Source organism: Dromiciops gliroides, chromosome 1 (genome assembly GCF_019393635.1).
Source record: "Dromiciops gliroides isolate mDroGli1 chromosome 1, mDroGli1.pri, whole genome shotgun sequence".
In the NCBI taxonomy this organism is placed as follows: domain Eukaryota; kingdom Metazoa; phylum Chordata; class Mammalia; order Microbiotheria; family Microbiotheriidae; genus Dromiciops; species Dromiciops gliroides.
In genome coordinates this window covers 14,038,575-14,055,895 of record NC_057861.1, presented here as the reverse complement: position 1 = coordinate 14,055,895, position 17,321 = coordinate 14,038,575, and the positions used below count along the sequence as shown (strand labels likewise).

At 42.7% G+C, this 17,321-nt stretch overlaps 1 protein-coding gene across 2 annotated transcripts in view; it reads left to right on the top strand.

Moving 5' to 3' along the window:
- The window catches only part of SEZ6L (seizure related 6 homolog like), a 266,073-nt gene that overhangs the window by 139,062 nt on the left and 109,690 nt on the right, over positions 1–17,321 (top strand). For both annotated transcript variants that reach the window (XM_043976757.1, XM_043976748.1), the window contains exon 2: positions 8,825–9,559. In XM_043976757.1, the coding sequence (XP_043832692.1) occupies positions 8,825–9,559 (735 nt within the window). The remainder of the gene's footprint in view (positions 1–8,824; positions 9,560–17,321) is intronic.

Here is a 17,321-nt window from a genome sequence, read left to right as displayed (position 1 = left end):
TCATTGGTCTCCCCATGTCTAGTGTCTCCCCTCTCCAGTCCATCCGTGCTCACCTGCTAAATTGGTATTCCTAAAGCATGCATCTGACCATGCCACTTCTCTGTTGTAAAAACAAACAAACAAAAAAAACCCAAAGGTGCTCCTGCTTCCCTCAGGGATCAGACACAAACTCCTCCATTTGGCTTTGAAGGTCTTTCAGAACTTGGCTCCAGCTGTGCTTTCTATTGTGGGCAAAGTTCTTTGTTAACTGCAAAAGGCTAGGCAGGTTCTTAAACTAGGGTCCATGATGTGTGTGTGTGTGTGTGTGTGTGTGTGTGTGTGTGTGTGTGTGGTGTGGTGTGTGAATGTTTATAACTACTATCTCAATGTAAGATATTTCCTTTATGATTCTATGTATTTTATTTTATGCATTTAAAAACATTATTATAAGAAGAGGATCAGGGGCTTCACCAGACTTCCAACAGCTGGGAAGGGTCCTAGAACAGAGGATGTCAGACCTGAACAAGGCATGTCAGAGCTGGGAGGGGCCTTAGAAGAAGGGATGTCAGCTGGGAGGGACTCAGAGGTCATAACATCTTATACCTCTGTGATAAAGGCCAGAGAACCAAAGGACCAGAGAGGGGACCTGCTCCAGATCACACAGGCAGTCAATTAGTGACTGACTGGCTCCCAGCACTTCTGATTCCCAGTTCAGGGCTCTTCATGTTGCCCCACCTGATTCTCAACATTTCTTAGACCGTGGTAAAGATCAAACCTGTTCATTTGGGCTAAGAACCCACTGGGGAAATAAGTGTCTAAATTGTCAGGATCAGTATTAGGATCATAGATTTAAAGCCAGAAGAAATCTTCAAGGCCATTGGGCCCAAACCCTTTATTTGTTAGAAGAGAAAACAGTGGCTCATAAAAATGAAGTGAGTCGGGGCAGCTAGGTGGAGCAGTGGATAGAGCACCGGCCCTGGAGTCAGAAGGACCTGAATTCAAATCCAGCCTCAGACACTTGACACTTACTAGCTGTGTGACCCTGGACAAGTCACTTAACCCCAATTGCCTCACCAAAAAATAAATAAATAAAGTGAGTCACTTAGGATCCCATAGGTAATCAGAATAAGAGCTTACATTATATTGCATTTACTATGTGCCAGGCACTGTGTTAAATGTTTTACAATTATTATCTCATTTGATCCTCATAACAATCCTGGGAGGTAGGTTGCATTATTACCCCCATTTTACAGATGAGGAAACTGAGGCAACTGTGACTTTCCCAGGGTCACATAGCCAGTAAGTGTCCAAGGTTTGTTTTGAACTCAGGTCTTCCAGACTCCAAGCCCAGGATACACTAGTTGCCCCCAAGGTGGTGAAGGGTAGATAGAGCCTGGATTTGAACACAGATCTTCTGACTCCTCTACCCTATACCTATGCCATATATAGTAAGTGGCAGCAATGGATTTGAATCTGGGACTTCTGGTTGCCCAGCCAACACTCTGTATAAAGACCCAAAAGAATTAGCCAATTAATAGCCTCCTTTCGCCTTCCTGGGAGAGAGTACAGACACACAGCCTGAGCACTGGGACCAGGCCTATCTGGGATGCAGATTGAGCCTTGTGCTCTCCTGGAATGATGGCTGGATTCTAATCAGTGTTATACAACATGAGCATTTGTTGATGCCAGAAGCAAAGTACTGTAGTCCATATAGAATGAGCTGGAGAGACTCACTCCATGAAAGCAAAGCAGCCTCCCCAGCCATACTGCTGGCAGGAAGATGCTCCAGAGGCAGCACCAGCAGTCAGAACCAGGGCTCTGGAAAAGGTCTGGATCTCAAGCCCCAAGGATTTGACTCTTCATCCAAGACTTCTCAGTTCTTCAAATGTTGATACAGCTCTGATGCTGGTGGGAATGGCCCAAGGCAGGCAGGGTTGGAACCTCATCACTGAAAGACATTCAACAGCTACCACAGAACCAGGGGGCAGAAGGCATAGGCTCAGTCTAGTGCTGATTCCTTGTGTAACATCTGGCTGGTTCCTTCCGGACTCTCAGCTTTCCATCTCCCTAGGACTCAGGATACTACTGGCCAAAAGATTATAATTATAATGATAACGAATAGAAGACCTTTCCTGATCCCCTTTATTATTTTTTTTACTTTCTTTATTTAAAATTTTCCCAAGTTACATGTAAAAAAAAACACAAATTTTTTCACATTGATTTTTTTCTTTTTTTTTCCTGGACAATGGGGGTTAAGTGACTTGCCCAGGGTCACACGGCTAGGAAGTGTCAAGTGTCTGAGGCCAGATTTGAACTCAGATTCTCCTGAATCCAGGGCCGGTGCTTAATCCACTGCGCCACCTAGCTGCCCCCCTCACATTGATTTTTTTAACACTCCCTCTTGAAATGAATTTGTACCCACTTTGTTTATTTACCTATCTCTATGTTAGACTCTAAAAACTAATAGGCAAGAAGGACCAGATTTATACTTCTGGAAATTTCCAGATGGAAAAAAAAAACCCTCTTTCAATTTATACAGGTCACCATCTTCCCTGCAATTTATAATCTTACAGAGTTGATATCCAAATTCATCACTTTGTATTTGCTCATCTTTCTCTACGTTGTGCTGGATGGCCAGTGAGGTCCTTCCAGGTCAAGATGCATGACCTTATGATCACCACTGGTCCCTGAATGAATTGTAAGGTTGTTGAGGGAAGGAACAGTTTCATTTTTGTCTCTGTGCCTGTAGAGTTTAGCACTAAGCCTGGTAAAGGAGTGTCATGAATGTCTGTTGAATTGAATTGAATTGGAAGTATTGGCCTAGGGAATCACTAAGGATGAATAAATTGAATCAAGTTCAACATTTATTATATGCAAATCCCTGTGCCCAGAACTGGGGCTGTGGAGATTTTAAAAAGAACTCCCCTCTCCCACAAAAAAACTAGTCCATGGCCTCTGGTCTACCCTGGTGGTCCCCTCCTCCCATTGGTGAGCTCTTCCTGGAAGCTCCTTTGTAAGGAAGTGGCCAGGACAGCCATTCTCACTCCTCTTCCAGATCTACTCTTGATTCTCTGAACTTCACCACCTCAACTACCTTCCCCCCCTAGAAGATCCCTCCAGTTCTACAACCTGTTCCAACCAGTGAGGACTTCCTTCTGGAACCTCAGTTTGGTTTTGGTTTTTTTGTTTGTTTGGTTTTGGTTTTTAGGGCAATGATGGTTAAGTGACTTGCCCAGGGTAACACAGCTAGTAAGTGTTAAGTGTCTGAGGCCGAATTTGAACTCAGGTACTCCTGAATCCAGGGCTGGTGCTCTATCCACTGCGCCACCTAGCTGCCCCTGGAACCTCAGTTTTGAAGAAGTGCCCAGACCATCCATCCTTACCCTCTCCTCAGCTCCACTGCCTTCCAAATCCCTTTTACATAGTCTTCCCCCACCACCACCACCATTAGAATTGTGTTATTTAAAATATTGTGGGACTAGGCTGGGGTTTCTAAAATATTGCTGCTTATAAATTAATGGCTATTGTATCAGTTTGGGCAGTAATCATTTATTACTAATTAAGATCACTTATTAATAAAGTATTGACCATGAGTTTCCCTGACTTCCCTACTGGTCACAGGTTTACAGGCCTATGCAATTACATACTCAGGAAGGAGGCTGGAGAGAGAGAGAAGAGAGACAGAGAGACAGAGACAGAGACAGAGAGACAGAGACACAGAGAAACACAGAGAGACAGAGAGCCTTGTGTCCACAGGGACACCACACCATGATCTAAGATAATTGGTTAGCATCATTCAGATCCATTAATTGACATGGCTTGGACAATGGTCTAGAAATCAAATTCCAACCATCTAGATATGTTTCTCCCCCTAGCTAATCAGAAGGATCAATCTGCATTTCTTTTGTTAAACTGAAGGCTCATCCCAGATTGGTTTCTGGAGAGGGGGAGAGAGCAGCTAACAATAACATGTCTGGGTTTCTCCTAGAAATTCATTATTGATAATTATTTTCTCACAGAATATAAGCTCATTGAGGGCAGGGCCAGCCTCTCTATTTGTTTGTATTTGTATTTCCAGTGCTTAGTACATGACCTGGAACATAATAGGCATTTAATGTATAATACACTTGTTGCTTTGACTAGATTACATACCACTGAGAGAAAATGAAATCTATACAGATTAGTATGATGCACAGTCGGGAGGGATGAGAACATGGAACCATCCATATAAGGTGCCGTAGGAACAGTTGAGTATTGTGATGTTTAAAATCTAAATTGTGGCCGCCTTAAATTAGAAGCTTCAGCACCAGTCTTTGGGCATTAAACATTTATTAAAGCATACAGATATTTACAAAGAGTTCAGAAAGTTAAGAAAAAGAAGTCCTACCTAGCCTAGAGTTCCAGCCTGGTTGGGTTCTTCCTCAAGTCCTCCTCCACGAGCCTGCTTTAATCAGGAACTCTCTAGCAAGCTGATTGTGGAAGCTTTTTATAGGTCTGGAACAGAGGCAGTCCTTACACACTGCTTCAAGCTGATTGGTTGGCATCATCCAAATGCATTGGTTTTGAAGGTGTTCTCAAGTTGAGTTCACAGTCTAGCTTCTGAGAACAATGCCTTCTTAAGGGATAGCCAGGTGTGATTACAATCTAATTAACTTGAAGTAGGCTTAATCAGCAGTCAATCACTCTCACTTGATTCCATCAGTATAGATTAATCTCCAGGTGGGTCTTTGAGTATCTGCTAAATCCCATTATTTCATCACAGTATTGAGAGAGAGATTCCAGCTGATGGTCATCAGGGAAGGCTTCATGGAGGAGGGGGTGCCTGAGCTGGAACAAGAAGGAAGAAAGCAGGCTTTCTCAGAGATAAAAAGTACCTTCAAAGTACGTAAGAGGGAAGGATGGCCTACCCAAATGTATGGAAGCAGAATGAGATAGAACAAGTAAATGAATAGAAGTGATATGAAAGAAGCTAGAGAGGTAGGTCAGTGGCAGATTCTGAAGCATTTTAGATGCCCACTAGGGAATGTGAACTCTATCCTAGAGGCAATAGGGAGCCACAGAGGGTTTTTGAGCAGAAAAGTGACATGAACAGACCCATGACTTAAAAGATTAATTTGCTAGCTGTGTGGGGGTTATTAGTGAATATCACCAGCTAGGTGCCAGGCACTGGACTAGGGATACAAGAAGAGTCTCTGCCCTCAAGGAACTCAAAGACAAGAAGCAAACAAATATGAACAAACTATTTTGTTGTTGCTTTTCACTTATGTCTGACTCTTTGTGACACTATTTAGGATTTTCCTGGCAAAGATACTGGAGTGGTTTGCCATTTTCTTCTCTGGCTCATTTTACAAATGATGAAACTAAGGTTCACAGGGTGAAGTGATTTTCCCAAGGTCACACAGCTAGTAAGTGTCTGAGGCTAGATTTGAACTCAGATCTTCCAGGCTCACTGCACCACCTAGCTGCCCCAAACAAGCCAGATACAGTATAATTAGGCACAAAGGGCACTAAATTAAGAGAGGTTGGGAAAGATTTCTTGGAGAAGATGGAATTTTAGCTGGGATTTGAAAGAAGCCAAGAGGGACCCCAATTGCCTCACCAAAAAAACAAACAAACAAACAAAACAAAACAAACAAACAAAAAAGAAGAAGCCAAGAGAGCATTTCAAGCATGGGGAACAGCCAGAGAAAATGCCCAGAGTTGAGATGGAAAAGGAAAGGGACCAGTGTCACTGGTTAGAAAAGGACACATAAGGGGATATGGTGTAAGATGACCAGAAATATTGGAGGGGGTACATTATGAAGGGCTCTGATGCCGAACAGAGGATTTTGTATTTGATCCTGAAGGCAATAGGGAGCCACTGCAGTTTATTGAGTGGGGGAGGGTGACATTGAGGAGATTTGACATGAGGGGATTTGCTCTTTAGGAAAATCACTTTGGTGAACTATTGAGAGGTGAGGCTGGAAACAGGAAGACTCTATTTGCCCATCTGTACAAAGGAGAGAAAATTGGGCTGGGTAGTCTCTGAAGACTAACTCTAGTATAATAGAACTTTTCTTGACTTCAGTTTCTCCCTCTCTAAAAGGTGGGAGTTAGACCCAGTGGCCCCTGAGACTGTTTTCAGCCCTAGCTCTGTGATCCCATAATTCTATAATGAATGAGTTGATGATTATAATCATTCTTGTAAGAGGTGTTGAGAGCCTGGTTTAAGGTGTTATCAAAGATGTCATGGGTCAGCTAGGTGGCGCAGTGGATAGAGCACCGGCCCTGGAGTCAGGAGCACCTGAGTTCAAATCTAGCCTCAGACACTTAACACTTACTAGCTGTGTGACCCTGGGCAAGTCACTTAACCCCAATTGCCTCACAGAAAAAAAAGATGTCATGACTTGCACTGAATTGATTTAAGTGAGGTAGGGCTATGCAAGTTCACCAACCTCACTCTCTTCTCCACAGCCATCCCTGTCTAGTCAGGATGACTGGAGATGAAGGCAATTAGGGTTAAGTGGCTTGCCCAGGGTCACAAAGCTAATATGTGTCTTAGATGAGATTTGAACTCAGGTCCCCATGACTCAAGGGCCAGGGCTTTATCCACTGCACCACCTAGCTGCCTTTAGAGAGAAAGGCATAGACTTGCAGTAAAAGAACAGGAGATCAAATTGTTAACTGGTTGAATATAGGAGATGAGAAAGGATGACTGTGGTTTCAAACCCAGGTGACTGAGAGGACCATGCAAAAGTAACTTTTTTTAAAAAAAATAGCAATGATCTCTCTAGCTTCTATAGTTCTTTGTTCTTTTTTGTGGGGCAATGAGGGCTAAGTGACTTACCCAGGGTCACACAGCTAGTAAGTGTCAAGTGTCAAAGGCCAGATTTGAACTCAGGTCCTCCTGAATCCAGGGCCGGTGGTCTATCCACTGTGCCACCTAGCCACCCTAGTGCTTTGTTCTTAACAGAGAACTTTCTCTTTAGCAACCCTGTAAAGTAAGTATTTGGAAGCATTTTACAGATGAGTAAACTGAAGCTCTGAGTGGTTAAATGACTTATCCAAGGTCCCACATATAGGATGTTGAAAAGTTGATTTTTAATTCCATGTCTCTCTTAATTTCAAATCCCAACATTCTTTTCTGATACTATCAATAGAAAAACAAAAGTTGAGGGACAGACAGCAGGGAGGGGTTTGGGGACAGGGTCAAAAGTTGAAGACAATGAATTCCATTTTGTACATGTTGACTTGAAGCTGCCAGCAAATGGTCCAGGTAGAGCTGACCAACAAGCAGTTTTTGATGTGGAAAGAGACTAAGAGGAGATATTATAATTTTGAAGTCATCTGCATGGAGGTGGTAATTGAACCCCTGAAAGAAGATGGGAATACCAAGAGAGATAATGTCAATATAAAAGAGAAGAGGACCCAGGATAGAGACTTAGGGGACACTCACATTTGGGGCACAATATAGGGATGAGGAACCAGAGGATATTGGGTTGAGAGACAAAAGAACACAGAAAATAACAGTGTATTGGGATCATGGGAAGTGTGACTTACATTGAAGAAAAGGAGACACAACAATGTTAAATATTATAAAAAGATCAATGAGGACTGAGAAGAGATCATAAGATTTAATGATTCAGAAGTGACTGATTATCCTGGAAATAACATTTCATCTAATCAGTAGGGTCAAAAACTGCAAGGAGTTGAGAAGTAAGTGGGTGGGTAGTGGCAATAAGTATAGAGTTTTTTTTCTACAAGGGGAAGGGCGATATAAGAAGATAGCATGAGGGGATGACAGGGTCAAAAGAAGGTTATCAGCTTGTTTGTTCTAAGATAAAGTAAACCTGTACATTTGTGTAGGCTACAGGAAAGGAGACTGGAGATGGGGAGAGATTGAAGATAATGTTGGGAAGTTAGGGTTGATTGATGGGAAGAGACTAGAGGAGACTGGAAGAGATAGGATCAAAAACAAATGGGAAGCTTAGTCTGTGCATAGCAAATGGCCAGCTTATCACTAGGGACTAGATGAAAGGATGAGAGAATGGGAGAATATGGAATGGTGTTTTGAGATATTGAAAAGGGGGGATGAGAAATCTCAGCAAAGTGGAAGGCAAGGATATTTGTGGAGAGAGAAAGATGGGTTAAGTGAATTTGTGAGCTTAAGGAGAGAAGGATTCAAATAGCCACTTGGGAAAGGGTAATAATAGGGTCAATCAAATGAGAATGAAAGGATTACAACACAATAGTGAGGTCCCAATTTAGGTTACCCCAGCATTCACTTGGAATAGTATTTCTCCAGCAGTAAGTGGGAGCAGAGAAAATGGTTTCTGGGGATGACCCTGAGTTCAGATTAGCAAGGCATGAACCGCTAGGTCCTGTCCGGATTTACCATTCTGTGTTCTAATCTTCTTCTAAGGAAAGGAGGGAAGGATGGAGGAAGGATGGACAGATAGATGGAAGGAAGGGAGGAAGGGAAGGAGGGAGGGAGGGCCTAGAACACAGGATGAATTTCTTCTTAAGATCTCTTCTAGCTTTTATATCTTAGGTCTAAGGTCCCCTCCAACTATGACAGTATCTGTTCCAAGACCCTTCCAAGTTCTGACATTCTATGTTCTAATGTCTCTTCAAATTCTGATCTTCTTTTCTAAAGCTCCTCCCAGTTCTGACATCCAATACCCCAATACTCTGTGTGACCTTTGAAAAGTCACTTCTCCTCTCTGGGTGTCAGTTTCCCCATTTGTAAAATGAGAACATTGAGCTAGATGCTCTCATTTGTCCCAAGGTCACTTCCAGCTGTAACATTGCAGAGTCCCAACCAAACAACCAAGAATTTATTTGTATCTTTTATTTTCTTTTATAGATGTTTACCCAGAAGGGAAGGTTGCACCCTCTAGCCTGTACCACCTGCACTCTGAAGAACTGGCAAACAACAAGATCAGTAAGGAGAATGCCGAAGGCAAAGTAAGCACTACTCCAAGTGTGGTCCAGAGTGGGGAAGCGACTTCAGAGCTGGAGCTTGAGGGCACAGCTCCAGCTCACCTAGAAAACCTGCCCATGTCAACAGCCCTGGCAGAGGCCAGTGGGAAGCACACCTTTCCACCGAGGAAGAAACCCCCTTCTCTCAAGCAAGTGAACACAGCAAGGAAGCATTTGAGGCCAAAGACTACTCCTTCCATGCTTCAGAGAATGGCTTCCCAGCCTGCCCCTTCCAGCCCAGGCTTCTTCTTTACAGAAAAACCCCACACACCAGGGGACATGGCTTCGGGAGCCCTGGAAGGCAAACATGGGATGGCTGAGCAGCCCTCCTGGTTGGGCCGGAAAGGAGGTGGTGGCCCCACCACCCCAGCCCCCTTGGAGATCTCCCCCTATACCTCACTGCCACTCCTGGAGCACACCTTGCTTCAAAGTCCAGATGAGGCCGAGGCATCCATTCCCACAGCTCAGGATGCTCCAATGGAGGATGGGGCCAGTCCCATTCCTTTGAAGGAGAAGATGGTAGAGAATGATCTGACCAGCTCAGCATCAGAGGAGAGCCAAGAGACAACCACTTCCACCATCATTACAACCACAGTAATCACCACAGAGCAGGCTCCAGGTCAGCAGGCCTTCATTCTCTTAAGCTATGGGGTGGCAACCCTTTGAACCTTGTATTGAATGATAATAACAGATGGCCATTGAGTAGGATGATCACAGGTACCTAGCTCTAGAGCTGAAAGGGACCTCAGAGGCTATCAATTCCAATGCTCTCATTTTACAGATGAGGAAACTGAGGCCCAGAGAGAAGTGACTTTTCAAAGTCCATATAAACCTTTGAGTTAAAGGTAGGACTTGAACCCAGATCCTTTGACTGCAGTGTTCTTTTCACCACCACAGTGAGAGAGAACAATTGAAAATGACTCTGAAACTATAATTCCAAATATTTAAAAAAGCTTATAAAAGGACAGAGGTTGAAGGATAGAAGGTAGGAGGGACCTTGGAAGCCACCTAGCCCAACTCCATTATTTTTCAGATGAGGAAAAGGAGACCCAGAAAACTTAAATAATTTGGGATTATGGGATTATAGTTCTAGGGCTGGAAGAGACCTCAGAGGCCATTTAGTCTAAATTCCTCATTTTATAGATGAGGGAGCAGGGCCCCAGAATTTAAGTCATACAAGTAGTAAATATAAGATGTGGAATTTGAACCCAGGTTCTCTGATATCAGAGTCAATGCTCTTTCCACTGTACCTTGATGTGTTCCTATAACCCTAGGAACTTCTTTGAAGCTCAGAGAAATCAGGTGACTTGGTCAAGATCATACAAGTAGCAGATCCAGGATTCAAACACAAGTTCTCTTTTTATAACTCCAGTTCTCTTTAATTACACCATTCTCTCCTATGAACTTTTACAACAGGTCTCTGAGGTATATGTTATTATTTCCTTCCCGCCACAATCTTACAAAGGGATCTTATAGAAGAGACTTTTCTGGGGATAAATGGCTAATGAATGGTAGGAATAAAAATATAAATAATACTCATGTGTTTGTAGTACTTTAGATAAAATGCTTTGCTCCTAACAACCCTGTGAGGTAGGTAACACACTTCCTATGCCAAAGATTTGTTAGGTCACAAGTACAGGGAACTTCTACTGTGGGAACTCCTGTACCAAGCAGATGATTTAGTATGCAAGGGCCAGGATATTTGCAAAGACATAGAGAAGTTAAGTGACTTGCCCAGGTTCACACAGCTAATATCACAAGTGTGATTTGGACCTAAATCTTCCTGACTTCAAGTCCAGCACTTTATCCATGATTGTAGGCTATCTCTACAATACAAATATTACTCTGTCCTATTCTATTCTATTCAGAGTGTGTGTGTGTGTGTGTGTGTGTGTGTGTGTGTATATATATATATATATATATATATATATATATATATATATATATATCAGGAACAGGATTTGAACCCAAGTCTTCCTGACTCTAAGTGAACTATCCTCTACATCACTCTTCTTCCTACTGTGTGGAGAACACCAAGCTGAGATAAGATAAGAGATAAATTAAGGAGTTCACAGTCTAAGAGGAGGATGTGACCCAAACAGAGATGCCTAAAATACACACTATGACATCACTAATTCCTTGTATGAGATCCAAGGTGGGAGGTCATTACCAACTACGGAGATCTAGGAAGGTCTCAGAAAGGAGGAGGTATTGGAGTTGGGCTTTAAAGGATGAAGAACAATATAAGAGTCAACAACAGGGAGGGGCAGAATTCTAGGCTTATAGAAGACACTGGTGTGGGAAAATCCTGTGTATGTTCAAGAGATTCAAAGACTAAAATGAAACAATCCCTTCCCTAGAAGAGTTAGCAAGAATATGAGAAGGAGCTAAAAGGTAGAATGGGAATAGATTCTAAAGAATTTCAAGAGACAGAGAGAGAGAGAGAGAGAGAGACAGAGAGGAGAAAAAAGGAGAGGAGAAGAGTAGAGCCAAACATAAAAGACTTTAGATGCTAAATAGGAGAATTTTTTTATACTTCAGGTAATAGGGAGTCACTGAAACTTCTTGAGCAGGGGAGTAACACGGTCAGATTGTGCTTTAGGAAGATGGCCTGAAGCAGTCAGAAACTGAGATAAAGAACTAGGAACTATTTGCATGGAGGCAGTTGAAGTCATGGAAATTAATGAGACCACAGAAGGAGGGGGGGTAAAGAAAAAAGAAAAGAGGACTGAAGAGAGACCCTCCTAGAACAAAAACACTAGGAAGTCAGGATGAAGATGAAAAACCATTGAATAAGCTAGAAGGGGAGATGTGAATGGAAGGAGAAGTAGGAGAGTAGCAGTATCGGTGGTTGAGTGATAGAGATAAAGGTCACATTGAAGGAAATTGATGAGAAAATTGGTAATGACCAAGTAGAGGTAACTGGTATAAACTTTGTCAATAAATTTATCCATGAAGGGTGCAAGAGATTGGAGATGGTGTGGCTGAATGAGAGAGAGGGGCCAATTGAGGGCTTCTATTAGGACTAAGAGGGTATCCTAAAAGAAGGAGACTGGAAGATACACAGAAAGAAGGGATGAGTACTGGTAGAAGTGAAAAGAGATGCAGGTAAAGGCATTCATTAGGCTTCTGCATAGAGGGAAGGAGGGTGGGGGTAATAATGCCTAGAAAGTCTTAAGGAATGGAGGGGGCACAGTGCATAGAACACTGACCCTGGAGTCAAGAGGACCTGAGTTCAAATGTCACCTGAGACTCTTACTAGCTGTGTGACCCTGGGCAAGTCACTTAACCCCAATGCCTTAAGCATCCAGCACTATATCCAGTTGTCATGATGTATATCTTGCCACTGGACCCAGATGGCTCTGGAGAATAGACTGAGGCCGGTCTTTGCACAGTCCTCCCTCACTTCAATTTAGTGCAATTCATGACATCACCCTAATGTCATGGTCCTCTTTGAGAATGAAGGACAAACAACAACAAGGAATGGAAGACTGGGGCTGAGGAAGTTAGCATCAGATGGCTTGGCCTTCTCTGAGATGGCAGGCTAGGTTGTGCCCCAAGTCTCTTGGCTTCCAATCCATTGCCCTTCTCACTGAGGCACAGCTGCCTTGAGGATGCCTTATGTTCAGAGAGCTTTTTGCTTTTCAAAAGGCTTTCACACACATTATCTCATTCATTCCTCAGAAGGATTCTCTCTCAAAAGATATTTACATGCCATACACATTTACCATTCTTTCCCCATCACCAAACAAACATAATTTCCAGGAGACTCAAATTAATTCTGAGCTCCTTCTTATCAATATACAAAGCTCCAGTGTTCATTCCAACCCCTTCTTTTGTTTCCCTCTCCTTTCTCCTGGGCTGGGCCTCCTTTCCTTCCTCTCCTTCATCTTCTACACAAATCTGTGCTTTAGTGTTTCTACTCTGCCAGGCTCTATACCCAAGATCACAATTCTTTGTCTTTCCTCCCTTCTCTTCCTTCTAAAAAGACCCTATATCTTTGTTGTCAGAGCTTGTCCATTAATTTTTCCAGACCAACCCTGGCAAGATGGGGAGAATACTAGGTTTGGATCTACAAGACCGGGGTCAGTCACCAAGCATTTATGAAGCGATGACCATGTGCCAGGCATGGTGTTGAGCATTGGTGATTCAGAGAAAGGCAAAAAACATAGTCCCTGCTCTCAAGAAGTTCACAATCTAATGTGGGAAGCAACATGAATAATGTGGGAGGCAAATATGAAACATGTAAAGTGTAGACAGAAAATATATGTACAGAGTAGATGGGACAAGAGGGAGAGGGGAAATTCTAAACTTATAAAAGACACAGGGGAGGAAAATCCAGTGTATATGTAGGACTCAAAGAGTTATTCAGTTTTGTGGAATCATGGAATGAATAGAGAGATCCTCTCAGAAGGAAGGTGTGATGGGCCGGGGAAACCAGAAAGCCCTCCTGCATAAGAACCTAAGTCTTGAAGGAAGCCAGGAGGCATAGATAAGGAGCGAGAGTATTCCAGGCATGGGAGCCAGCCAAGGAAAAGGCTTTGCAATGGGAATAGCAATAAGGCCAGTGTGGCCAGGTAGTAAAGCACATGATGGGAAGTCGTGTGAGAAGACTGGAAAGATAGGAAGGGGCCAGGTAAAGAAGAGCTTTAAACACCAAACAGAGGGGTTTGTGGTTGGTGGGAGCAACAGGTTGCCCCTGGATGGTGCTGGTGACATACATGGTCGGACTGATATCCTAACCCTAATCACTTTTGCAACTGAAAGGGTGGATGGATTGGAGTAGGGAGAAACTTGAGGCAGGGAGGTCAATTAGCCACTTAGATTGCTTTACAATAGTCCAGGTGAGAGGTGATGAAGAAGTATTAGGATGGTGATTGTGGGAGCAGTGAGAGGGGGGATATGTAGGAGAGATTTTGTGAAAACAGAAAAATAGAATTTGGCAACAGGTTGGATTTGGGCAGTGGGTGTAATTGAGGAGAGACCAGGTAACTGCTAGGATAGTGGTGCCCTGAACTGTAATAGAATATTGGGAAGTGTTGTCATGACTTACAGTGAAATGTATTTAAATGAGGGAGGGCTGTGTTAAGTTACCAATGTCCCTCTCTCCTTCAGAGTCAGGGGTCCAGTATCGAGGTATACATCAGGATGACTAGAGGTGATCTCAATGCAGTGGGAGACCTTGGCCTTTTGAAGCTAAGCCCAAATCTCAGTTTGCTTGAGGCAAAGCCCATTCAGTGATTAAGACTAGGTAAGAAATGAGGCAAAGAAAGGCCTCCTTTACCTAGTCAATAAATGAATAGATAGATAGGTAGATAAATGAATGAATGAGCAAATAAATAAATATAGAGGGGAAGACTCTGGATTTCTCGTCAAAACAGAAAACAATTGCTATTTACACTCATTCTGAGCCATTAAGAGGCCAAACGATGACCAAATTATGATTGGGCTGGGATCTACTGTTGACCAATCAAGGAGAGCCAACCAGGAAGAGGCACAGGCTTGTGGGAAAAGATGATTAGTTCTGTTTTACACATGTTGATTTTGAGATGTCTAGGAGATAGCCAGTTTAGAGCTGGACTGGAGTTCAAATCCCAGTTCTCTGAATTATTTCTGTGGGATGATGGATTAGACTGTTCACATCTCAGAGACTCAATTTCCTTCTCTGTAAGACAAAGCTAGTCATATCAGTGATGTCTCCCTCACAAGGCTGTGGTGCAGATCAAATGAGAAAACTGATAGGTGGTGCTTTGTAATTCTTAAAGCCCTGTGGAAAGACAGGAAATGGAAGTGGAAGTTGTATCATTGCTGCTATTGTTTGTAGTCTTCCCATTTTACACCACCACCATCATCATCTCCTTCTTAGATTTTTCCATGGACTTTTGGTTAAAATTGTCCTAGGACAAGTCACTCCCCTGCTACTATTCTTTGATATTTAATGCCCTACAGACTATAGCCCAGATGGATAAAATTGTGGCTTTTTTAATGGGGGTAGGAGAAGTAAAAGGAATCTTCATTATTAGAGGGAAGTCCCACATTGATAAAATTATATATAGAATGTGTGCATTTGTGTATGTATAGGTATATGTGTGTGTGTGTGTGTGTGTGTGTGTGTGTGTGTGGAAAGAAAGAGAGAGAGAAACAGAGACAGAGACAGAGGCAGAGATCCTTTATTCTCAAAGAGGACCATGACATTGGCAGGGGGAGGGGGGGATGATGTCATGACTTGTACTGAATTGTATTTCAGTGAGGGAGGGCTGTGCAAAGTCACCAACCTCACTCTTTCCTACAAAACCATCTGATTCTAGTGGCAAGATATACATCAGGACAACTGGAGATGTCCCTGGATGTTTAAAGTAATTTGGGTTAAGTGACTTTCCCAGGGTCACACAGCTTATAAGTGTCTGCAGTCATACTTGAACTCATATCCTCCCAAATTCAGGGCCAGTGCTCTATCCACTGTGCCACCTCCCTGCCCCTTAGAAGGAAGATAGGAGTACAAGAAAGAGTGAGCCAGGTGGCAGAAGCAGACACTCCCAAGCTTCAGAAAGCCCTTCTCAGCTCAACCCAGCTCAAATGCACCTAGGGGTAGTGATGAGTGTATGGAACCAGGAGTCATGAGCGCTGGGTTTGAGTTCTACCACTGGTGAGAAACAGCTTGGAGACACTGACTGAATGTCCAACTTGGAGTCAGGAAAACTTGAGTTCAAATTCTGCCCCATGTACTGTGTGTCCCTGGGCAAGTCACTTAATCTTTCTCAGCCTCAGTTTCTTCATCTGTGAAATGGGGATAATAATAACATATCACATGGTTGTTGTGAGGATCAAATAAGATAATATTGTAGTGTGCTTTGTAAACCTTCAAATGCTATGGAAATGTTAGTTATTCTTTTATAAAACTGTTGGGCCTCAGTTTCCTTTTCTATAAGATGCGATTGGACCATATGGTCTCTAAGGTTGCTCCCAGATCTAAAACTCAATGTTCTTTTTCTGACATTTGGTGTTATAAGTTTTAATGGGCTTGCTCTGACATTCTGTGCTATGTCCCTTTCTTCTCTGATATTCTATATTCTAGGACCCCCCCCAGTCCTGACATTCATTGCTTTAAGGCCCCTCCCAGCCCTGATATTCCCTGTTCTAAAACCCCTCCCAGCTCTGACATTCTGATAAATTCCCACATTAACCATGACCAAAACTGTAAGCCTCATTCTTCATTTTCAGTTCATCACCTCTCTGGCAGGAGGTGGGTAATATGCTTCATCTTCAGGTGTCTGGGTTCATGGTTTGTCATGGGAAAGGTTATAGTTCTTAAGTCTTTCGAAGCCGTTTTGTCTTTATAACATTGAACAAACAATAACCTATTGAACTTCTCTTATGTGCCAAGCACTGTACTAGGTGCTAGGCAATACAGACGTGAAAGCAAGACAGTTTCTGACCTCAAGGAGCTTACATTCTATTCAGAAAATAACATGGATACATATGATTAGCTATAAAATCCAAGAAAATAACAGAGATGGGGGTTGGGGGGGACACAAAGATCTGGTGGGGATTGAGAGAAGCCTTCCTTCTAGCTCTGCCCTCTGGGGTCAAAGAGAACAAATCTAGTCCCTTTCCACCCGTCATCCCTTTAGGCGCTTTATAACTACTCGTGGATTAATTAATCAATTGATGGATGAATGGAAGTGGCTAAATAGCTATTGAGGTCCTTTCCAAGTCTGAAACTTGGCATGACTCACTGGCAAACTTGGAATAAATCTAGGGTTGGAAGGAACTTTAGGAATCATCTAGTGCAACCCAAAATTTTACAAATGAGGAAAATGAGACTCACAGAGAAGTGACTTACTCAAGAACACAATGCTGTATAGTTTGACCAAAACCCATCCCCAAGAGAAAGAAGTGTGGGCAGAAACATCTGGGAAACAGTTCCGGACATCTTAGGAAAGATATTGATAAGATGGAGAGTATCCAGAGAAGTGCAACTGGGATTGCAAAGGGTCTCGAAATCAAGCCATATGAGAATGCATTGAAGCAAATTGGAGTGTTTATCCTGGAGAAGAGGCCTCAGGGACAGAATGTATTAGATTTGGGTATTTGAAGAGCTGTTATGTGTTTTAGAGGCTATTTTGGGGGAATCCAGGTTGGACTAGATCAGAGATATCAAATACATTGGGGAGGAATGCCCAGTGTAGCCTGAACCAGATTAAAACGTAATTAAGAAATATTTAACAAAATAAGTCAAAATACAATGCAACATAGGCAATGCTAATTTGTGGTTTCTAAGTAAATACATGGCTTCAGCGATCCATTTCTATTTAAGTTAAGCACAATTGAATTAGATGATCCTTTTTTGCCTTGGAAAGTTTATGAATGACTAATGATTA